This window comes from Oncorhynchus mykiss, chromosome 26 (assembly GCF_057628025.1).
Source record: "Oncorhynchus mykiss isolate SJ-2025 chromosome 26, ASM5762802v1, whole genome shotgun sequence".
In the NCBI taxonomy this organism is placed as follows: Eukaryota; Metazoa; Chordata; class Actinopteri; order Salmoniformes; family Salmonidae; genus Oncorhynchus; species Oncorhynchus mykiss.
This window is the reverse complement of record NC_143047.1, coordinates 11,116,729-11,141,735: the sequence shown is the minus strand read 5'-3', so window position 1 is coordinate 11,141,735 and position 25,007 is coordinate 11,116,729. Positions and strand designations below refer to the sequence as shown.

Sequence of the window (25,007 nt, the reverse complement as noted above, 5' to 3'; positions counted from 1 at the left end):
ATGGCTAAGATCAGCCAGACGGGCACAGATGAGGCCTTTGACAAGATGAGGAACACTGCTAAAGAGATGGCCCGACAAAACGACACAACAGAGGATGACCCAATTCCAGAAAGCACAAGGTGCTTTTAAAGCTGATGTACACAATTGCACACTCAATGTTTTTGTGGGGCAGTTTGAGAATCGATTTGTCGACTTCATAGAAACGGCGTGACTGTTCTCTGTGCTCAATCCAAAGCATTTTGAACACCCTGATGTAGAGAATAACATGCTTCAGCTCGCACATTTCTACTCAGAAAACATTTCCAAGCCTGAGGAAATTGTGCATGAGTTCTTCTCTTTCCGCACAATATATTCCGAGTTAGCCATGGATCTCAACTCTGACTCAGTCCTAGCATTCCTCATTGCCAATAACATGCACTGAGCATATTCAAATCTGACCATTCTCCATAGAATCTACAAAATCATCCCCATCAGCAGTGCCAGTTCCGAGCGAATACCTATTTGCATGCATGCGTGAATGAGGACAGACTATCCATCCTAACATTGCTATCTATTCCGTGGGACATTGACATACCCAAAGACATAGTAGTTGGCAGGATTGTCAACATGAAGAAGAGGAGTATGATGTTTAAAACAGGACCTTAATTTGCACATTGTTCGATGGAATGCAAGATGATGGAAATAGCAAATGGACTTGACTACATCAAACTACAACATGGCTACATTGGCTGAGCAAAAGACAATCTGGTGTGTGAAATATCATTTTGGTTGAGATGAAAGCAGTCAGAATGTTATTACAGGGCCTCTTGCTTATCACCTCTTGGCATCCATAGGCAGGCCGTGTGTGTGTGTGTGTGTGTGTGTGTGTATGTGTGTGTGTGTGTGTGTGTGTGTGTGTGTGTGTGTGTGTGTGTGTGTGTGTGTGTGTGTGTGTGTGTGTGTGTGTGTGCGTGTGTGTGTGTGTGTGTGTGTGTGCGTGCCTGCCTGACAACCTGCCTGCCTGCCTGCCTGCATGTGAGACACTGCCTGCCTGCCTGATTTACGCTGTTCCTGTTTTGTTGTTGTAGACCACTGTGTCTACCTTATCATTGAAAGTAGACCTGAATGTAGACCTTTCTCTGTCTGTCTGCTAAACAAGCACTTCATGCGCTGCGATTAATGGTTTCGATGAATCATTGCTTGGTGCTGCTGTCCATGGCGCTGACGACCACTGCGCTTTGTAGAGCGGTGTGTGCTGTCCTTGGTACTGAAACCTATCAGCTACCCTTTTTTTGAATGATTTGGTCAGAAAGGCCCATAGAGTCCACCCCTCTGTGCTGAGACCCTGGCTCTGTGCCTCTTTCTATATAGTGCAAAGTTGGGATAATTTTACTTGTAACCATAAGCGGAACATTTTTTTTGTGCTATATAAACTCAGCAACTGAGACATAAACTGAACAAGTTCCACAGACATGTGACTAACAGAAATTGAATAATGTGTCCCTGAACAAATGGGGGGGGGGTCAAAAACAAACGTAACAGTCAGTATCTGGTGTGGCCACCAGCTGCAGTAAGTGCTGCAGTGCACCTCCTCCTCATGGTCTGCACCAGATTTTCCAGTTCTTGCTGTGAGATGTTACCCCACTCTTCCTCCAAGGCACCTGCAAGTTCCCTGACATTTCTGTAGGGAATGGCCCTAGCCCTCACCCTCCGATCCAACAGGTCCTAGACATGCTCAATGGGATTGAGATCCGGGCTCTTCGGCTGGCCATTGCAGAACACTGACATTCCTGTCTTACAGGAGATCACGCACAGAACGAGCAGTTTGGCTGGTGGAATTGTCATGCTGGAGGGTCATGTCAGGATGAGCCTGAAGGAAGGGTACCACATGAGGGAGGAGGATGTCTTCCCTGTAACGCACAGTGTAGAGATTGCCTGCAATAACAACAAGCTCAGTCCGATGATGCTGTGACACACCGCCCCAGACCATGACGGACCCTCCACCTCCAAATCGATCCCGCTCCAGAGTACAGTCTTCGGTGTAACACTCATTCCTTCGACAATAAACGTGAATCTGACTATCACCACTGGTGAGGCAAAACCTTGACTCATCAGTGAAGAGCACTTTTTGCCAGTCCTGTCTGGTCCAGCGACGGTGGGTTTGTGCCCATAGGCGACGTTGTTGCCGGTGATGTCTGGTGAGGACCTGCCTTACAACAGGCCTACAAGCCCTCAGTCCAGCCTCTCTCAGCCTATTGCAGACAGTCTGAGCACTGATGGAGGGATTGTGCATTTCTGGTGTAAATCGGGCAGTTGTTGTTGCCATCCTGTACCTGTCCCGCAGGTGTGATGTTCAGATATAGATATAGATCCTGTGCAGGTGTTGTTACACGTGGTTTGCCACTGTGAGGACGATCAGCTGTCCATCCTGTCTCCCTGTAGTGCTGTCTTAGGCCACATCTGCAGTCCTCATGCCTCCTTGCAGCATGCCTAAGATGAGCAGGGACCCTGGGCATCTTTGTTTTGATGTCAGTAGAAAGGCCTCTTTAGTGTCCTAAGTTTTCATAACTGTTTCCTACCGTCTGTAAGCTGTTAGTGTCTTAATGATCATTCCACAGGTGCATGTTCATTAATTGTTTATTAAGGTTCATTGAACAAGCATGGGAATCAGTGTTTAAACCCTTTACACTGAAGATCAGTGAAGTTATTTGGATTTTTATGAATTCTCTTTGAAAGACAAGGTCCTGAAAAAGGGACGTTTCTTTTTTTGCTGAACCATGCTCATATGTTTCTAAATTAAACATTTATGGTACTATAAAGAACCCTTTCCTAATGTTCCATAAATGAACATTTCAAAAAGGTTCTATATAACACCAAAAAGGGTTCTGCTATGGTTGCAACCCTTTTTAGTGCTTTATAGAACCCATTTAAGGAATCTTTATAAGACCTTCATGGAGAATGGTTTTATAAAAAATTTCTCAATCTCAAAGATTCTATAAATAACCTTTTGAAGAACCATACAGGGTTCTTTCCTCTGGTTCGCCATATTATATTGTTACAATTCAATGAGTTTGATAATTGTGTTGATTGACAAGTTGCTAGCTCTGCAACTAGCTCTGGAACAGCTGAAAGTCCCTGAGGAAAGAATAGAGAGTATTGATTTACACAACAGTTCTCAATTGACACAAGATCTACATGAGTCTTTCATAAGACACATTTACATTCCATAGTCATATTTAATTATTAATGGTATAACACAACAGATAAGATAAACTGGAACTTTATTTATTTAACCTGTATTTAACCAGGAAGGGCACATTGAGATTTGAAATCTCTTTTTCAAGAGAGTACTGGCCAAGATAGGCAGCACCAAGTCATTTCACAATTACAGACAGACAACATGAAAAACTACAAGTAATACAGTAAAAACCATAGAATTCACAAGAGTATAACAAAATCATAAAACAGCTAATTAAAAACATTGACTGGTCAGGGAATCAGACTCAAAATCCTTCATCAGTGATTTAAAAACACCAATCGGGACAAGTTCTTCCAGTTTAAAAGTATTTTGTAAGGCTTTCCAAGCCGATGGCGCATAGTACATAAAAGCCCTTTTACCAAATTCAGTTTGGACATTTGGAACAGTTAGCAGGATAAAGTCCTGCGAATGAAGAGAGTACCCACCACATTTCTGAACAATAAAAATGCCCAAATAAAATGGTAGCAAACCCAAAATGGCTTTGTAAATAAATTATACCAGTGACTGAGCCAACAAGTGACTAGAGAAGGCCAGCCAACCCTGGTATATAACGTGGAGTGGTGCGTAAGGGTTTTGCAGTTTAAAATAAATCTCAATGGGCCATGGTAAAGGGTATCAATTGATCTCAAACACTGAGCGGAAGCATTCATAGCTGGGAGCACAAACACATCTGTCACGACTTCCGCCGAAGTCGGTCCCTCTCCTTGTTCGGGTGGTGTTCGGCGGTCGACATCACCGACCTTCTAGCCATTGCTGATCCATTTTCCATTGGTTTTGTCTTGTCTTCCTTCACACCTGGTTCGAATCCCATCAATTACATGTTGTGTATTTCACCCTCTGTTTCCCCTCATGTCCTTGTCGGAGATTGTTTGGTTGTATGTTATGTGCAAGTTATGTGTTGGTGTGCGCCGGGTTTTCTACCCACTTTTTTATTTTGTATATTTTGGTTTTTGGAGTTTTGTGAGCACTTATTAACCTCTCTGGGATATGTGGGACGTTAGCCAAATTCAAATAAATTACTATAAAAATCTAACTTTCATGAAATCACACGTGCAAGATAGCAAATTAAAGCTACACTTGTTGTGAATCCAGCCAACATGTCAGATTTCAAAAAGGTTTTTTGGCGAAAGCAAACAATGCTATTATCTGAGGATAGCACCATAGTAAACAAAGAAAGAAAAGCATATTTCAACCCCGCAGGCACGACACAAAACGCAGAAATAAAAATATAATTCATGCCTTACCTTTGACGAGCATCTTTTGTTGGCACTCCAATATGTCCCATAAACATCCCAAATGGTCCTTTTGTTCGATTAATTCCGTCGATATATATCCAAAATGTAAACTTATTTGGCGCGTTTGATCCAGAAAAACGGTTCCAAACTGGTTCCAACTTGCGCAACGTGACTACAAAATATCTCAAAAGTTACCTGTAAACTTTGCCAAAACATTTCAAACTACTTTTGTAATACAACTTTAGGTATTTTTTAACGTAAATAATCGATAAAATTGAAGACGGGATGATCTGTGTTCAATACAGGAGGAAAACAAACTGTAGCATGCTTTCTGGTCATGCGCCTCTATCTAACAGTACACTTCAAGTTACCCTCGTTCAATGGCCGTACTTCTTCATTACACAAAGGAAAAACCTCAACCAATTTCTACACACTCTTGACATCCAGTGGAAGCGATAAGAACTGCAAGAAGGTCCCTTAGAAATTTGGATTCCCAATGAAAACTAATTGAAAAGAGAGTGACCTCAAAAAAAAAATCAGAATGGTTTGTCCTCGGGGTTTCGCCTGCTAAATAAGTATGCTAGTATAAATATGTTATACTCACAGATATGATTCAAACAGTTTTAGAAACTGACTGTTTTCTATCCAAATATACTATTAATATGCACATCTTATCTTCTGGGGATGAGTAGCATGCAGTTGAATTTGGGCATGCATTTCATCTGTACGTGAAAATACTGCCCACTGTCACCAAGAAGTTAAACGACTCCGTTTATACCAAGATCGTTCTCAATATCCCCATAGTCTAGTAAAGACATAAATGTAGCTGATACTAGCCTCCTTCTGGCTTCAAAAGTAAAACAGGCCTTATTCCTAAAATAAAATCTGAACTTCAGCTTAATTTTGAAATTAAATTTCCAAGATATTTCTATGAGGTTACAGTCTCAATCTCATTGCCCTGACAGGTAGTAATAGGTGAATGGTTCAGAGATCTATTTCTTGCTTTGGAAAACACCATTAGTTTAGTTTTGTCAGTATTGAGGATAAGCTTCAATTGAACCAAGGTATGTTGAACAGTATAAAAAGCAGCTTGCAAGTTCTGGAAAGCTTTTGTAAGAGACGAGGCACAACAATAAATAACAGTATCATCAGCATAAAAGTGAAGTTGAGCATTTTTGTCATGCCCTGGCCTTAGTATTTTGTGTTTTCTTTATTATTTTGGTCAGGGTGTGACATGGGTATTTATGTGGTGTGTTTTGTCTAGGGGTGTTTTGTAGGTTATGGGATTGTGGTTAGTGAAGTAGTCTAGGTAAGTCTATGGTTGCCTAGAGTGGTTCTCAATCAGAGGCAGGTGTTCATCGTTGTTTCTGATTGGGAACCATATTTAGGCAGCCATATTCTTTAGGTATTTAGATAGGGCTGTTTCGGTTTTTCACGTTTATTGTTTTTGTATATTGTTCGTATTCATCTTTATTAAAGATGTTTATAAATAACCACGCTGCATTTTGGTCCTCCTCTCTTTCAACAGAAGAAAAACGTAACAATTTTGCACATTTTTGTTAATTATTTATATAAATAGTGAATAAGAGGGGACCAAGAACAGAGCCCTGGGCACACCATTACAGACAGACAATTTAACAGACATGAGCCCATCAAAAATACCTACACTTGACAATTTCTGCCTCAATATATCATGATTAACTGTATCAAAAGCCTTAGAGAGATCAATAAAAAGTGATACACAGTGTTGTTTTTTGTCAAGGGCTTCAGTGATATAATTTAAAACCTTCATGGCTGCTGTAATTGTGCTATGCTTCTTCCTGAAGCCCAATTGGTACATTGATAAAGTAGAGTTAGTATATAAAAACACTTTTAGCTGTTCACTCACAAGGATTTCAAGTGTTTTCACCAGGGGTGACAAATTTGAGATTGGCCTATAATTTTTAAAAGAAGCTGTGAGCAAATCATACCCCAAAATATTCTAATGAGCCATGCCCCTACACTTGAATGCTTTCAATCATCTTTCTCTGTCGAATACTCAACATGTTTCTAAGGTAACATCAGGCATTTTTCCTATTGGCACCACTGCTGCCCAGACCTTAACAAATAGACTTTCTCTCTTCAGTCTAAATTTAGACCTTTGGTCTTCCGTCTGTCAGCTCTTTTAATATTGTGCTGGTTAGATAGGGCATTATTCTCACCTCCCATCAGCACACTGTGAAAAGGTGTTTTCGGAAGTTTGAGAGGTGGGGAGAATCTAATGCCTGCCATTTTAGCCCAGTGCAATCCAATGTCAGGTGAAACCATGACAGGGAGAGAAGAAAAGTGAACTAGCCTCGGCTTTGTTTGTTTGCCTAATGCCAGAACGAGAAATCAACTTCAGCAACAGTCTCATGAATTCTCTTCAAACAGAATATGAGGCAATTATCTGTAGTGGGCAACTCATAGCAAATGAAGGTGAACGTAAAGTTTATATTATCAGTGATTTGTGTCTATTACAAGGAAGATTATCAGAGATTGGCATTCATTAGAATGCCTATACTGCTCATGTCAGGTGTCATTTGACCAGACTCTTTTGGTCTCTTTGTTTGACCTTGGAGACATAATCAACACATCCGTCTATCTATCAGAATAAGCAGTATGGAGCACAAAACTCTTCTAGTTTGTGTCTCATTTTAACCATTACTTACTAGTACTCATGAATATACTATTTCGAGGCCCATTCAAGGTCATGTGCAGTTGAAATTGATACTATAATGTTATTACAATGCTGTTGGTCAAACACTTGAGCCTGACTAGTCATATTATTTCATTGTTATCATTTCCTAATGGCATGCATAGCCTTGAACAGGGACAAAATGGTTAAGAGTGTGTTCCTGTATTAAAGGGTTACATCAGGATTTTGGCAATTAAGCCCTTTATCTACTTCCCTAGAGTCAGATGAACTCATGGATACGATCTCTACATCCAGTATGAGGGAAGTAGGTAGAGGTAGGTTTGCAAGCCAATTGCGCTAACACTAGTTAGCAGCTTCCTTCAATCTGCACACAGACATACAAATGGTCTCCACGAGGTAATCTGACTGACTGGGGAAGTATATTAAGGGATTCATTGTCAAAATCTCAAAGTATCTATTTAAGGCTATTAGATTTTGTATTCATGCTAGTGCAAATACAGTGCCTTGCGAAAGTATTCGGCCCCCTTGAACTTTGCGACGTTTTGCCACATTTCAGGCTTCAAACATAAAGATATAAAACTGTATTTTTTTGTGAAGAATCAACAACAAGTGGGACACAATCATGAAGTGGAACGACATTTATTGGATATTTCAAACTTTTTTAACAAATCAAAAACTAAAAAATTGGGCGTGCAAAATTATTCAGCCCCTTTACTTTCAGTGCAGCAAACTCTCTCCAGAAGTTCAGTGAGGATCTCTGAATGGTCCAATGTTGACCTAAATGACTAATGATGATAAATACAATCCACCTGTGTGTAATCAAGTCTCCGTATAAATGCACCTGCACTGTGATAGTCTCAGAGGTCCGTTAAAAGCGCAGAGAGCATCATGAAGAACAAGGAACACACCAGGCAGGTCCGAGATACTGTTGTGAAGAAGTTTAAAGCCGGATTTGGATACAAAAATATTTCCCAAGCTTTAAACATCCCAAGGAGCACTGTGCAAGCGATAATATTGAAATGGAAGGAGTATCAGACCACTGCAAATCTACCAAGACCTGGCCGTCCCTCTAAACTTTCAGCTCATACAAGGAGAAGACTGATCAGAGATGCAGCCAAGAGGCCCATGATCACTCTGGATGAACTACAGAGATCTACAGCTGAGGTGGGAGACTCTGTCCATAGGACAACAATCAGTCATATATTGCACAAATCTGGCCTTTATGGAAGTGTGGCAAGAAGAAAGCCATTTCTTAAAGATATCCATAAAAAGTGTCGTTTAAAGATTGCCACAAGCCACCTGGGAGACACACCAAACATGTGGAAGAAGGTGCTCTGGTCAGATGAAACCAAAATGGAACTTTTTGGCAACAATGCAAAACGTTATGTTTGGCGTAAAAGCAACACAGCTGAACACACCATCCCCACTGTCAAACATGGTGGTGGCAGCATCATGGTTTGGGCCTGCTTTTCTTCAGCAGGGACAGGGAAGATGGTTAAAATTGATGGGAAGATGGATGGAGCCAAATACAGGACCATTCTGGAAGAAAACCTGATGGAGTCTGCAAAAGACCTTAGACTGGGACGGAGATTTGTCTTCCAACAAGACAATGATCCAAAACATAAAGCAAAATCTACAATGGAATGGTTCAAAAATAAACATATCCAGGTGTTAGAATGGCCAAGTCAAAGTCCAGACCTGAATCCAATCGAGAATCTGTGGAAAGAACTGAAAACTGCTGTTCACAAATGCTCTCCATCCAACCTCACTGAGCTCGAGCTGTTTTGCAAGGAGGAATGGGAAAAAATGTCAGTCTCTCGATGTGCAAAACTGATAGAGACATACCCCAAGCGACTTACAGCTGTAATCGCAGCAAAAGGTGGCGCTACAAAGTATTAACTTAAGGGGGCTGAATAATTTTGCACGCCCAATTTTTCAGTTTTTGATTTGTTAAAAAAGTTTGAAATATCCAATAAATGTCGTTCCACTTCATGATTGTGTCCCACTTGTTGTTGATTCTTCACAAAAAAATACAGTTTTATATCTTTATGTTTGAAGCCTGAAATGTGGCAAAAGGTCGCAAAGTTAAAGGGGGCCGAATACTTTCGCAAGGCACTGTAAATTACATTGCATTTGCCTCCAAATGGTGTGTTCATTAACACCAGTTTAATATGTATTATGCATGAATAAATATTGCTTATTTTAAAGATATAACAAGCTCAAATGGCTGATGCAATGGGCAACTATCATCTTCCTGGCTGCAACATATTAACCTTGATGTATTGCCAGTGAGTTCCCTCTGTCACAAGGGCTTTATCTGTAATACTTTTCACTGTTTGAACATATTATTGGCCTTATTTATAGTGAGGCTTATTCAAACTCAACTTGTGGGGCAGAGGCAATTCTGTTAGTGACACACTTATTTTATTATTCTCTTTTAATCTCGTCCACACTATTTAAGGTCTTATCAGCTTGCATTAGACTGAGGAAGATAAGGGAGGGAAAACGAAGATCTCCGGGCCCAATGTCGGATGTTATGAAGTCAAGCCCTCAATGTTTCAGTAGTGATGAAGGGGCTGATAAAAAAAAACAGCAGAGCAAAGGCATTTCTCGACTGTTAATAAGTTAGACACATGACTGGAGCCAGTCAGACAGAAAGCCATTATGCTACCGTCCATTGTGACTAGGGATCCATGTGTGGTTTGAACCTTAGAGTAAATCCTCCATAGCTCAATGTCCTGGTTTGCGCATGTGTTTGAGTTTTGCATGTCTGTCACTTATTTCACTCACCATCATTGCAGAATGTCAATCAAAAGTCTAAAAAACAAAAACGAAAGAGAGCATCTGGCTAAATCGTGTAACATCACTGATACATAATGCATAAAAATGAATAAAACTCAGGAGAAGTCTTGGTTCTGTAACTTAGGGATCGGATCCCGCTAGCGGGATCAAAATCGACAACATCCGGTGAAGTTGGAAATTTCAAAATCGTAATATTAAACAATAATGAACATACAGTGTCTTATATCATATAAAAGCTTCCCTTTTTCTTAATCCAACTGAATTGTCAGATTTCAAAAAGGCTTTACGGCGAAAGCATACCATGCAATTACAGTGCCTTGCGAAAGTATTCGGCCCCCTTGAACTTTGCGACGTTTTGCCACATTTCAGGCTTCAAACATAAAGATATAAAACTGTATTTTTTTGTGAAGAGTCAACAACAAGTGGGACACAATCATGAAGTGGAACGACATTTATTGGATATTTCAAACTTTTTTAACAAATCAAAAACTAAAAAATTGGGCGTGCAAAATTATTCAGCCCCTTTACTTTCAGTGCAGCAAACTCTCTCCAGAAGTTCAGTGAGGATCTCTGAATGATCCAATGTTGACCTAAATGACTAATGATGATAAATACAATCCACCTGTGTGTAATCAAGTCTCCGTATAAATGCACCTGCACTGTGATAGTCTCAGAGGTCCGTTAAAAGCGCAGAGAGCATCATGAAGAACAAGGAACACACCAGGCAGGTCCGAGATACTGTTGTGAAGAAGTTTAAAGCCGGATTTGGATACAAAAATATTTCCCAAGCTTTAAACATCCCAAGGAGCACTGTGCAAGCGATAATATTGAAATGGAAGGAGTATCAGACCACTGCAAATCTACGAAGACCTGGCCGTCCCTCTAAACTTTCAGCTCATACAAGGAGAAGACTGATCAGAGATGCAGCCAAGAGGCCCATGATCACTCTGGATGAACTACAGAGATCTACAGCTGAGGTGGGAGACTCTGTCCATAGGACAACAATCAGTCATATATTGCACAAATCTGGCCTTTATGGAAGTGTGGCAAGAAGAAAGCCATTTCTTAAAGATATCCATAAAAAGTGTCGTTTAAAGATTGCCACAAGCCACCTGGGAGACACACCAAACATGTGGAAGAAGGTGCTCTGGTCAGATGAAACCAAAATGGAACTTTTTGGCAACAATGCAAAACGTTATGTTTGGCGTAAAAGCAACACAGCTGAACACACCATCCCCACTGTCAAACATGGTGGTGGCAGCATCATGGTTTGGGCCTGCTTTTCTTCAGCAGGGACAGGGAAGATGGTTAAAATTGATGGGAAGATGGATGGAGCCAAATACAGGACCATTCTGGAAGAAAACCTGATGGAGTCTGCAAAAGACCTTAGACTGGGACGGAGATTTGTCTTCCAACAAGACAATGATCCAAAACATAAAACAAAATCTACAATGGAATGGTTCAAAAATAAACATATCCAGGTGTTAGAATGGCCAAGTCAAAGTCCAGACCTGAATCCAATCGAGAATCTGTGGAAAGAACTGAAAACTGCTGTTCACAAATGCTCTCCATCCAACCTCACTGAGCTCGAGCTGTTTTGCAAGGAGGAATGGGAAAAAATGTCAGTCTCTCGATGTGCAAAACTGATAGAGACATACCCCAAGCGACTTACAGCTGTAATCGCAGCAAAAGGTGGCGCTACAAAGTATTAACTTAAGGGGGCTGAATAATTTTGCACGCCCAATTTTTCAGTTTTTGATTTGTTAAAAAAGTTTGAAATATCCAATAAATGTCGTTCCACTTCATGATTGTGTCCCACTTGTTGTTGATTCTTCACAAAAAAATACAGTTTTATATCTTTATGTTTGAAGCCTGAAATGTGGCAAAAGGTCGCAAAGTTAAAGGGGGCCGAATACTTTCGCAAGGCACTGTATCTGAGGACAGCACCCCACATCAAAATAATTTTTCAACCAACACCGGCTTTACAAAAATCACAAATAGCGATAAAATTAATCACTTACCTTTGAAGTTCTTCCACTGTTTGCAATCCAAAGGGTCCCAGCGACACAATGAATGTTCGTTTTGTTCGATAAAGTCCTCCTTTATATCCAAAAATGTCTGTTTAGTTGGTGCCATTGATTTCAGTAATCCACTCCTTCAACGTGCATACAAAGGAATCCAAAAAGATACCGGTAAACTTCGGCCAAACAAGTCAAACAATGTTTCTAATCAATCCTCAGGTACCCTAATATGTAAATAAACTATAATATTTCAGACGGAAACAACGGTGTTCAATAGAAAAGGAAAATAATGTGCGCCCTCATTCACACACGCCAAAAGCCTACCTTTTCTGATGAGAACTCCTTGGATAAACTACAACTACTTGTTCGTTTTTCAAGAAACAAGCCTGAAACCCTGTATAAAGACTGTTGATATCTAGTGGATTACCCATAGGCTTGCGTTGAAAAGGCCTGTGAACCCCCCCAAAAAAAATCCTCATGGATTTTCCTCGGTTTTTCGACTGCCATATCAGTTCTGTTATACTCACAGACATTATTTGAACAGTTTTAGAAACTTCGGAGTGTTTTCTATCCAATGCTACACATTATATGCATATCTTTCTGGGCCTGAGTAGCAGACAGTTTACTTTGGGCATGTCAGTCATCCAGAAATTCAGGATACTGCCCCCTAGCCTTAAGAAGTTTACAGTTTTTCTCAATTGCTAAAACACTAAAACCCATTGGCTGAACAAAGTTCTCAGTTGTCTGGACTCATTTAGCTAATTATGCAGTCTGTTGTCAATACCTTAAACCATTTCACATGGTAGAACACAATTTGCAGATCTCGCTTAGACTTTTCAGCAAAACTCTAAACACATTCTCATTCTCAAAACACGTTCTGCACTCTAATGCACATGTCACCCATATTGGTAAACACAAGTGGCAACAATCAAATACAAATAGAGAACACATGTCATTGATTGAACACAACCGCTAAAAATGTATTTAACCTGTTTCGAATGATGCGACACAACCAATATAAGCCAGTTCAGAGAGCAAACAGGTTGTTGAAGGTGGGATGGAGAAAGTCTGAGAATGGATAGAAGAAACTTTTGTGAAAGGACGAGTGCGTATGCGAGGTGGGCAATGAGGAACAAGAGGAGGGCAAGAAAGAGGAAGAGGAGGACGAAGAGGAAGACAAAAAGTGGAAATATCTGATGAAATTCGAGCAACAGTTATAGACCACGTTCTTGTCCATGAACTGACAATGAGGGAAGCAGGACTTAGAGTGCAACTCAATTTGAGCCGATTTTCTGTGTCCACCATAGTAAGGACATTCAGAAAAGAGAACAGGTACAGTATACTACTGTATTTTTGTAATTGCAAATGTACTGTACTACACTATATGCAGCTGTTTCAATAGACATTTGTAAAGATAATCACTGTATGTATTGTACTGCATGAATATGTTTTGTAACTGCACAACTACTTTTTGTAGAATTGCAAGGCTGCCACATGCAGGTGGAAGGACAGCTATATTCACTATGGAGCACGAGGCCGTTATAGTTGGCATGGTCCTTCAAGATAATGCAATACGACTCAGAGAAATCCAGGAACGAGTGATAAAAGACAACACACACTTCCAGGGAATCGACAGTGTGATTATTTCCACAATTGACCGTGTCCTCCATCGTAACAGGATGCGAATGAAACAAGTACACAGAGTACCTTTCGAGCGCAACTCACCAAGGGTGAAAGAACTGCGAGCTCAGTATGTGCAAGTAAGTGTACATTCAGAAACATTTACTGTAATCCAGATTGTCTACAGTACTAACACATACTATGTGCATGACATTACTCTTCAGTACATACAATGTATGTGAATCAGAAGCCTAATTGTACTCTACAGTATAGCACTGTCTCTGTACAACTTACAAAATCCTACATACAGTATATTGCATTTCTACACAGACAATATTTGACTTGGAATCCTTGAACAGACCCCATGAGTTCATCTTTGTCGATGAAGCAGGCTTCAACCTAACAAAGAGGAGAAGGAGAGGCCGAAACATGATTGGACAGTCGGCCATTGTTGAAGTCCCTGGTCAACGAGGTGGCAATGTCACAATCTGTGCTGCTATCAGCAACCATGGTGTTCTACATCACCATGTTACACTCGGGCCATATAACACCCAGCACCTTCCAAGATTTATTGCCAATCTAAGAGATATTTTATTTGAGCAGCAGGTTCAAGAGCAGCCGGGTCAAAAGCTAAATGAGAATCCCATTCCCACCTATGTGATAGTGTGGGACAATGTCAGTTTCCACCGAGCTGCTCAGGTAAGGGAATGGTTTAACATCAATAGGCAGTTTATGAACTTGTACCTTCCTCCATACTCGTCTTTCCTGAGAGAGAGAGAGAGAGAGAGAGAGAGAGAGAGAGAGAGAGAGAGAGAGAGAGAGAGAGAGAGAGAGAGAGAGAGAGAGAGAGAGAGAGAGAGAGAGAGAGAGAGAGAGAGAGAGAGAGAGAGAGAGAGAGAGAGAGAGAGAGAGAGAGAGAGAGAGAGAGAGAATACTTAAAATCACATAGGACACCGGATAAGACAGGAGAAATACTCCAGGTATAACAGACTGACCCTAGCCCCCCGACACATAAGCTATTGCAGCATAATTACTAGAGGCTGAGACAGGAAGGGTCGGGAGACACTATGGCCCCGTCCGACGATACCCCCGGACAGGGACAAACAGGCAGGATATAACCCAACACACCTTGCCAAAGCACAGCCCCCACACCACTTAAGGGATATCTTCAAACCATCAACTTACTACCCTGAGACAAGGCCGATAGTTCAGGAAGATCTCCCCCGCGGCACGAACCCAAGGGGGCGCCAACCCAGACAGGATGATCACGTCAGTGACTCAACCCACTCAAGTAATGCACCCCTCATAGGGACGGCATGGAAGAGCACCAGTAAGCTAGTGACACAGCCCCCGTAATAGGTTTAGAGGCAGAGAATCCCAGTGGAGAGAGGGGAACCGGCCAGGCAGAGACAGCAAGGGTGGATCGTCGCTCCAGTACCTTTCTGTTCATCTTCAAACCCCTGGGCCAGACTACACTCAATCATAGGAACTACTGAAGAGATGAGACTTCAATAAAGACTTAGGGGTCGAGACCGAGTCTGCGTCTCTCACATGGATAGGCAGACCATTCCATAAAAATGGAGCTCTATAGAAGAAAGCCCTGCCTCCAGCTGGTTGGCAATAAGGAGGTCTGCATCTTGTGACCATAGCGTACGTGTAGGTATGTATGGCAGGACCAAATCGGAAAGATAGGTAGGAGCAAGCCCATGTAATGCTTTGTAGGTTAGCAGGAAAACCTTGAAATCAGCCCTAGTCTTAACAGGAAGTCTGTGTTGCGAGGCTAGCACTGGAGTAATATGATAACATTTTGGTGTTCTAGTCAAGATTCTAGCAGCCGTGTTTAGCACTAACAGAAGTCTATTTATTGCTTTATCCAGGTAGCCGGAAAGTAGAGTATTGCAGTAGTCTAATCTAGAAGTGACAAAAGCATGGATTAATTTCTCTGCATACTTTTTGAACAGAAAGTTTCTGATTATTGCAATGTTACATAGATGGAAAAAAGTTGTCATTGAAACAGTCTTGATACATTCGTCAAAAGAGAGATCAGGGTCCAGAGTAACGCCGAGGTCCTTCACAGTTTTATTTGAGACGACTGTACAACCATCAAGATTAATTGTCAGATTCAACAGAATATCGCTTTGTTTCCTGGGACCTAGAACAAGTATGTCTGTTTTGAGCTTAAAGTAAAACATTTGCCCCCATCCACTTCCTTATGTCTGAAACACAGGCTTCCTTAGAGGGCAATTTTGGGGCTTCACCATGTTTCATCAAAATGTACAGCTGTGTATCGTCCGCATAGCAGTGAAAGTTAACATTATGTTTCCGAATGACATCACCAAGAGGTAAAATATATAGTGAAAACAATAGAGGTCCTAAAACGGAACCTTGAGGAAACACCAAAATTGACAGTTGATTTGTCAGAGGACAAACCATGCACAGAGACAAACTGATATCTTTCCGATCTAAACCAGGCCAGAACTTTGGGTTTCCAATCTCTCCAAAACAATGTGGTGATCGATGGTATCAAAAGCAGCACTAAGGTCTAGGAGCACGAGGACAGATGCAGATGCAGAGCTCCATGTCTGACAACATTAAAAGGAAATTTACCACCTTCTCGAGTGCAGTCTCAGTGCTATGATGGGGTCTAAAACCAGACTGAAGCGTTTCGAATAGAATATTTGTCTTCAGGAAGGCAGTGAGTTGCTGCGCAACAGCTTTTTCTAAAATGTTTGAGAGGAATGGGAGATTCGATATAGGCCAATATATATATATATATATATATATATATATATATATATATATTTTTTATTCTGGGTCAAGGTTTGGCTTTTTCAAGAGAGGCTTTGTCACTGCCACTTTTAGTGAGTTTGGTACACATCCTGTGGATAGCGAGCCGTTTATTATGTTCATCATAGGAGGGCCAAGCACAGGAAGAAGCTCTTTCAGTAGTTTAGTTGGAATGCAGCTTGAAGGATTGGAGGCCATGACTATTTTCATCAATGTGTCAAGAGATATAGTGTTAAAAAACATGAGTGTCTCCCTTGATCCTAGGTCCTGGCAGTGTTGCGCAGACTCAGGACAACTGAGCTTTGAAGAAATACGCAAAATAAAGAGGGGTCCCTAATTTGCTTTCTAATGATCATGATCTTTTCGTCAAAGAAGTTCATGAATTTATCACTGCTGAAGTGAAAGCCATCCTCTCTTGGGGAATGCAGCTTTTTAGTAAGCTTTGTGACAGTATCAAATGTACATTTTGGATTGTTATTATTCTCCTCAATTAAGCTGGAAAAATAGGATGATCGAGTAGCAGTGAGGGTTCTTCGATACTGCACGGTACTGTCTTTCCAAGCTAATTGGAAGACTTCCAGTTTGGTGTAGCGCCGTTTCCGTTCCAATTTTCTGGGAGCTTGCTTCAAGGCTCGGGTATTTTCTGTATACCAGGGAGCTAGTTCCTTATGACAAATGTTTTTTGTTTTTAGGGCTGTGACTGCATCTAGGGTATTATGCAAGATTAAATTTAGCTCCTCAGTTAGGTGGTTAACCAATTGTTGTACTCTGACATCCTTGGGTAGGTGTAGGGAGTCTGGAAGGGCATCTAGGAATCTTTGGGTTGTCCGAGAATTTATAGCACGGCTTTTGGTTGGGGTCTGAGCAGATTATTTGTTGCAATTGCAAACGTAATTAAATGGTGGTCCGATAGTCCAGGATTATGAGGAAAAACATTAAGATCCACAATATTTATTCCACGGGACAAAACTAGGTCCAGAGTATGACTGAGTCGATGATGGCTCCGAAAGCCTTTTGGAGTGGGTCTGTAGACTTTTCCATGCGAATATTAAAGTCACCAAAAATGTGAATATTATCTGCCATGACTACAAGGTCCGATAGGAATTCAGGGAACTCAGTGAGGAACGCTGTATATGGCCCAGGAAGCCTGTAAACAGTAGCTATAAAAAGTGATTGAGTAGGCTGCATAGATTTCATGACTAGAAGTTCAAAAGACGAAAATGCAGTACTTTTTATTTTTGTGAATTTAAATTTGGTTTTGTAAATGTTAGCAACACCTCTGCCTTTGCGGGATGTGCTGGGTATATGGTCACTAGTGTAACCAGGAGAAGAGAGGCCTCATTTAACACAGTAAATTTATCAGCCATGTTTCAGTCAGGCCAATCACATCAAAATGATGATCCGTGATTAGTTCATTGACTATAACTGCCTTGGATCTAACATTATTTTGAGATATGAGATATCACAATCTCTTTTAATAATGACAGGAATGGAGGAGGTCTTCATTCCAGTGAGATTGCTAAGGCGAACACCGCCATGTTTAGTTTTGCCCAACCTAGATCGAGGCACAGACACGATCTCAAAGGGGATAGCTGAGCTGACTACACTGACTGTGCTATCTGCACCCTATCTCATTGTGGAGCTAGAGGAGAGAGCCCTGTCTGTGTTCATAGATAAGATGAGAGCACCCCTCCAGCTAGGATGGAGTCTGTCACTCCTCAGCAGGCCAGGCTTGGTCCTGTTTGTGGGTGAGTCCCAGAAAGAGGACCAATTATCTAACAATTCTATATTTTGGGATGGGCAGAAAACAGTTTTCAAACATCGATTGAGTTGTGATACTCTGCTGTAGAGCTCATCACTCCCCCTAACTGGGAGGGGGCCTGAGACAATTACTCGATGCCGGCACATCTTTCAACAACCTGATCAACTTTATGTGAAGGAGATGTGTCACACTGCATGAGGAAAATGGTGGTCACACCAGATACCAGCACTGGTTTTCTGATACACACCCCTACCTTTTTATTAAGGTATCTGTGACATTTTAAATGCACGTGTATTCCCAGTCATGTGAAATCCATAAATTAGGGCCTAAATAATTTATTTAAATTGACTAATTTCCTTATATGAATTCTAACTCAGTAAAATCTTTGAAATTGTTGCATGTTGCGTTTATATATTTTTTTCAGTATATATTACTGTTCTCTATAAATCGTACTGCTCATACTTTAAAGACAAATTAGGCCAACCTTGTTACCATTACTAACAAAGACAATCTACTAAAATGTCACCTTGTCAGTTTCACGCCAAGGGAATTTGTGCAACCCAACAGCTGCTGATGAATACTACCACTCATTATTAAAACATGTTCTGGGGCCCCAGTGAGTGGGTGGTGTAGAGGCAGACACAGACACATCTTTTTTGGTGTCGAGACTCAAACCAATGGGTTGCGTGTTAAAATCCCACATGGAGCACACTTGCTGTACCCTTGAGAGTTGAACTAACTGCCCTGCTGAGGAAAACATTCAGTGGAGTCAGAGGATTACATAGAAAAATACATATTTTTGTGATGTGGGCGGCCAGCCGGCTGCGAGTGAAAATTTCAAACAGTTAAATCCACTGGATAAGTCAACATTCCAATCTAGATAAGTAAGCATTCCACTGTCTTTCATAAGGGGGGATAAAAAAAAGTTTGGTATTCTGTTCAACTGCAGTAAACTTCACTTCTTACAGACTCTCCAAGGAAACAACTGCAGTGGAGAGATAGGCTACCGTTTCCTCTCACCTGTCAATGCATCCTTGACTCTCATGCAGACACATACTCATGCACTGTCAAATCTCTATCGCCTTAGGCCACAGTCTGGTGCTGCCACGGCAACACCATGGCGACAGTAGATTTAGAGGGAAAGCTAACAGACAGTTGGAAGAGTACTCTTTAATCCCACAGACATTTGGCAGGTATTGTAGTGAGGTTGAATATGCATCAGCTGAAAGGAGAGCAGTGGGTGGAGGAGAGACAATGGAGGCTAAAAGACAATGAGGAAAGGGGCTGAGGTGTGTGTGTGTGTGTGTGTGTGTGTGTGTGTGTGTGTGTGTGTGTGTGTGTGTGTGTGTGTGTGTGTGTGTGTGTGTGTGTGTGTGTGTTCGTGCGTGCAAAACAAAGATTCATACCTTGAGACGATAACAGTGTCAATTATCACAATTTCTTATTATGAAGTGGTAATACAGGGAGCTAATTTGGTTTAATTGCTAACTTAGATGCATGTACATGATACCTTAATTGCTATCAATTTTATTTGAGCGTTGATGATGTAAATGGTATTCATTTTCTGTCTCAATCAACCTTTTCCAGTGAGATTGAACAGCCACCAGTGCAGATCCAATATACATTTCTTTGATCATAAGAATATTAACTGAATAAATTCGCTATTCTAATTTGTACAATCAGTGAAGCATGGGATAGAGTGTTGAATATAGTACTTGCTAGATATCAAGAATATACTTTCACATTGTATTACAATATTGAATTCAGGATAGTAGGATCATTTTGGGGGGGAATTTCTCAAAATATTTGTAAAAAGAATTGTTGGAGCATGCACATAATATTTACATGAATTGCCTTACATGTACAGTGATTGCAGGTCTTGCTATATGTATACTTAACAAAAATATAAATGCAACATGCAACAATTTCAAGAAATTTACAGAGTTACAGTTCACATAAGGAAATCAGTCAATTTTTAAAAATTCATTAGGCCCTAATATATGGATTTCACAATACTGGGCAGGGGTGCAGCCATGAGTGGGCCTAGGAAGGCATAGGCCAACCCACTTGGGAGTCAGGCTCTCCCACTGGGGAACCAGGCTCAGCCAATCAGACATAGTTTTTCCCCACAAAAGGGCTTTATTACAGACAGAAATACTGCTCGCTTTCATCAGCTGTCCGGGTGGCTGATCTCAGACGATCCAGCAGGTGAAGAAGCCGGACGTGGATGTCCTGGGCTGATGTGGTTACAGTTGGTCTGCGGTTGTGAGGCCGGTTGGACGTGCTGAAAAATTATTTAAAACGGCATTGGAGGCAACTTATGGTAGAGAAATTAACATTCAATTCTCTGACAACAGCTCTGGTGGACATTCCTACAGTCAGCATGCCAATTGCACTCTCCCTGAAAACTTGAGACATCTGTAGCATTGTGTTGTGTGACAAAACTGCACATTTTAAATGGGCCTTTCTTTGTGCCTAACACAAGGTGCACCTGTGTAATGATCATGCTGTTAAATCAGCTTCTTGATATGCCACAACTGTCAGGTTTATGGATTCTCTTTGTGCACACTAACATGGGATGTAAACAAATGTGTGCACAACATTTTAGAGAAATACGTTTTTTTGTGCGCATGGAACATTTCTGGGATTTTTTTATTTCAGCTCATGAAACATGGGACCAACACTTTACATGTTGCGTTCATATTTTTGTTCAGTGTATATGAGTCAGTGTTCTGTGGCATCCCTTTCCCATGCTCCAGCACTGGCCCCCCAAGGGGACAAGGGAGACTATTACTGCAAGCTAAATGGGTCAGAAGCATCCAGTGACCCGGAGAGCCTGGTAATCAAACAACTGTTTTCTCCATTACTTTTTATAACCCTATGCTGTAACAGTCATCTGCCACTGTTTTTTCTCCAGCTTTGTTTTCCTTAGCGGAAGAGAAAAAAAATGAAAAGTGATTGTCACCGTCATTCCTCTAGTGTAAGACATCATGACATAGACAATTGATTCCAAGACATTGCAAATGGAAATAACGAAGCTCTAACACATTCTAATAAACACTCGCTGACAGACACACCAACACCAGCTGCAGCCTCCCAGTCCATTAATTCTTTCCATCCAGAAGTCATTATAGTGACTGGTCAGAATGGTGGTCGCTGATATTCAGACACCACTCTGCAGAGTTAATGTATTGGACATAGTTTGCTAATGTACGATATATGTTTCAGGTAACTTTTGTGGATGCAAACTGTCCTGTAATTAATTTGTTGAAATTACATTGTGTAGTCCTGGAAAGATTGACTCTAGCGACCAGAAAAACATTATAAATAAAGAACATTGTTGTAGAGGGGGGGGGTGTTTATCTGATGTGTACTGTTAACTTGTATAGTTAAAGGACAAAACACTGGTTGGTTAGCAATGAGAACCCTGCAGGTGCCATGCCTTCTGACGAAGGCACATCATACTAAAATCTAACACCTATACCTTTATAGATAAATCAAGTCCGCTGCCCCAGCTGTTTCCTGACAGAGAGCGAGAAGAGAGAGAGGGGGGGGGGGTGTCATCATTAGCGTGTTGACATACACAGGAACAGCTGTTTTGTTGCACTCCCCAAAAAATGTACTATTCCTCTTTTCTCCAACACATAAAATCACTTATATGCTTTAAAGCTGAGGCTAGACTTATGACCCCATTGGGTCAGGAAGACATTTTGTCCCATGCATTTCCCATCGTGAAAAACGATGGGAAATGATCCGGCCATGTTCCATAGTATTTCTCCTACACAATGATATTGCGAAGGGTTCCATGCATTGTTGTGCCATGTGAAAATGTGTGTCGTTAAAATGTCCATCTTTTTATTCTAATAATTTCATAAACGGAGTTTAAAAACCCCCTAATGTGGTCATTAGAGCGGGTCATTTGCATGAAACGTAATGTTCCTGCTTCTTGCTAACCAAAGCCTGACATAAAGGATCATAATGAAGTGACAGTCTAAACCTGCAGACCAGGGGCCATAAAAAGTGATCCCACCACCTGATCTAATAAATTACAGCTCTCCCAGAATTCATCAGCAGGGAGCAGCCACCGCACAGTGACACACATCCCAGAGGTTGCTAATGAAAGTCACCTGTATTGTGCGCGACACAATTACACAGTAATTGTGTCGATTCATTACCCTCTTTGGGTAAATGATCGGCCTACACGGATTGCTAGTCACTGACTTGGGCATAAACACAGGAAGAGACATCATCAGATGGTGAGACGATGGGTAACAGTTGACACCGCAATTAAAAAAATATACATTTATTTTCCCTCTAATTTTTATCTTCAGGCGTACCAAAGTAATTATAATGTTTGAAGATGAAACGAGAGCTTTAACAACTGCTCTAGCTATCAAAGCTTGAGTACCATAGAAAAAAAATACATTTTCATTTTTTTCCCTTGTTACATCAAGGGTCAATGAAACTAAAAAGCTGTTGAACCTCGTTTGAATATTCCTCCTCGTGTCATTTTCCACAGTATCTTCAAGTTGTTTGGTGTCTGACTTGCAGAAACAAAAAAAAACCCTTTTGACTTGGACATCTTAACCAACGGTCGACCCTCTAGCCACACTTTTCACTCCACCCCTCCATCCCTGACTAAACCGTATTTCGCGAGACGCAGAGAGAGTTGCAATCAGGACAGGGCCTGGAACACAACATGTTGTCTGGCATGACTAAACTGCATGTAAGAGTTGCACAGCAGGAGGGCTCATGCATAGTTCCCCTCTGCATTAAATCAACCCGTTCCCTGAAACCCATGAAATCAGATGCCTGTATAACACTGGAGTGAAGGCAGCAGACTGGAAATGAAAACCGGGAAGCAGGCCCCAATTTGTCTGGTAATGGTGCACGGTCCGAACATGATTACACTGCTGCCTGACTACTTTTATCACTCGTTCCTCTACACTCATAAGTGATTATATTTCATTATTAGCCATTTATACTGGAGTGAAAAAAGGAATGTCCAGGTAGTATGAAATCTAATAAGAGAATACAATTACAATACAATCAGTGTCTCCCGAAGGCCAAATATTCTCTACACAGAAATCAATGTCTTACAAATGTGAGGGGGGAGTGGTATTGTGCATACAATAAATGTTGACCATGCATTGGCTATGAACAGGGCTTACTTGTTATTGGTGAAATCAATGCTGATTGGATAATGCTGCAGGCTCCTGTTTACCTCCTTTGCTTACCTCAGAAGGCAGAAAATGTCAATTAAATTGTGATACCAGAGAGGAATTTGAACATTCAAAGTGTGGTTAGCATCTCTTCTCTCTTCTGTGTTTCAGGTGACCACACCAAAACCAACGACACAGATTTACCTAGGGTGAGCAAAGAAATCAAGATGGAGGGTATGTCTTGTCTGTTTTACTCCTTTATCTCTCCTGTGTATGTCAGTCAGACAGGGTATCATTTGTTCTTTGTGTTAATGGTGAGAGGGAGGTGAGGGTGTGAGACGGATCAGGTGGGCCTTATTATGGATTGATCTGGATGGGGTCTGGATGGATGGAGCAGGAGGAAGTTGTGCCTCCTACTGGAACCATGCGGTTCAGTCTTCATCTGGCCCAATGACAGTGCTGTCCATGTGAGGGATGGATACGCACCGGACCTGGATGTAGTGACGTTCAAATCCCTCACAGTTAAAAAGATCCATTGTCGCGTAGGACTCCAGCGCTTTTTCAATGTCAAAGGTCAACTTGAACCAATTTACTGTGTCATGGATCATTTTTATGTGATGCCTTAGGTTCCGAAAGAAGACAATGACGGGTACCAATCGATCCAGCTGACTTTTTTCACATCATTTTTAGAGATGTGTTTGCTGCAATCTTCAGTCAACAGACAGAGGCCTTGATTTTCCAAAGTAAATGGTCATGTAAAAGGACAGCTGGAAAATCGGATTACGATGGAAACAACCAATAAAACCCAGCCTCAAGTTGCAGTTTTTCATGTTATAAGCGTTGATTGCAAACCAGCAGTTAGATGTTCCAGCTGTTAGGGGTTTGTAGAGAAAGTGTGATTGTCTCTGTTCGATCACACGTCTCCAGATGGAATGGTAACACAAATAATAATGCTTCAATCTGTTGCTCTGTCTTCTGCTGCTTTTCTAGCCAGTCATTGAGTTCATACTCTCTGGCCAGTTGAGACTCCAGATTAATTCCCCCTACGAATGGGCCACAACCAGCATTAAGTATTCTAAAAGCCATAGCTAGTATAACAAAGTTTGAAACTTTGGAATTGAAGTGCTGCGGCAAATCACACAATCACCGCGTAGGGAAAAGGTTATTAATAACTAGTGGGGGAAAAAATCAGTATGCAATATCTATTTAATTGAATTTATCAAACTTAATAGAGCACTGTTTCACTCTAACTCCCCTGAATACACTCTGATACACATCTAAATGAAGGATTTACATTAAAAGGGGAACAGAGAAGGCTCATGGACAGAGACAAACTGGCAAATGCCTCTTCCAAAAAAAATGTGCTCTATAATTATGTTAATCATTATTCACCTCGAGCGACGGGAGAAGGTAAGAATTACTACTGAGGAAAGACGGGGGAAACCTGGTCAATGCGTATGGTAATGAGCTGTCAAATATAATTGAGCTAATTTTACATAATATTCATACGCAGTGTGAGCACGTTATTAACACAGAGAGAGGACATATGGAGGCGTGGCTGTGCTATGGTCCCTAAAATGCTGTTTCAAATGTACCTCCTAATAGGAGCAGGCAAGAGGGCGGGGATCTTCTCAAGCTTCAAAAGCCCCTCTCAGCATCTCCATCTCTCCAAGGCCCCAAGGCCTGAGAGGTACTCGCACTGA

The 25,007-nt window shown here is 41.2% G+C and overlaps 1 protein-coding gene across 1 annotated transcript; it reads left to right on the top strand.

Annotated features, from left to right (window-relative positions):
• On the top strand, positions 1 to 25,007 carry LOC149971370 (uncharacterized). Its single transcript, XM_090223395.1, has 6 exons — positions 1 to 119; positions 13,111 to 13,305; positions 13,451 to 13,733; positions 13,924 to 14,104; positions 23,476 to 23,538; positions 24,910 to 25,007. The coding sequence occupies exons 1-6, from the start codon at positions 1 to 3 to the stop codon at positions 25,005 to 25,007; spliced, it is 939 nt and encodes a 312-aa protein (XP_090079521.1).

Bases quoted from the DNA above. Each gene is read 5' to 3' on its own strand.
- LOC149971370 (XM_090223395.1), top strand. From the start codon at position 1: ATGGCTAAGATCAGCCAGACGGGCACAGATGAGGCCTTTGACAAGATG. The intron at 120-13,110 runs GTGCTTTTAAAG...ATGAGGAACAAG, and splicing joins CCAATTCCAGAAAGCACAAG to AGGAGGGCAAGAAAGAGGAA. The intron at 23,539-24,909 runs GTATGTCTTGTC...ACCTCCTAATAG, and splicing joins CAAAGAAATCAAGATGGAGG to GAGCAGGCAAGAGGGCGGGG.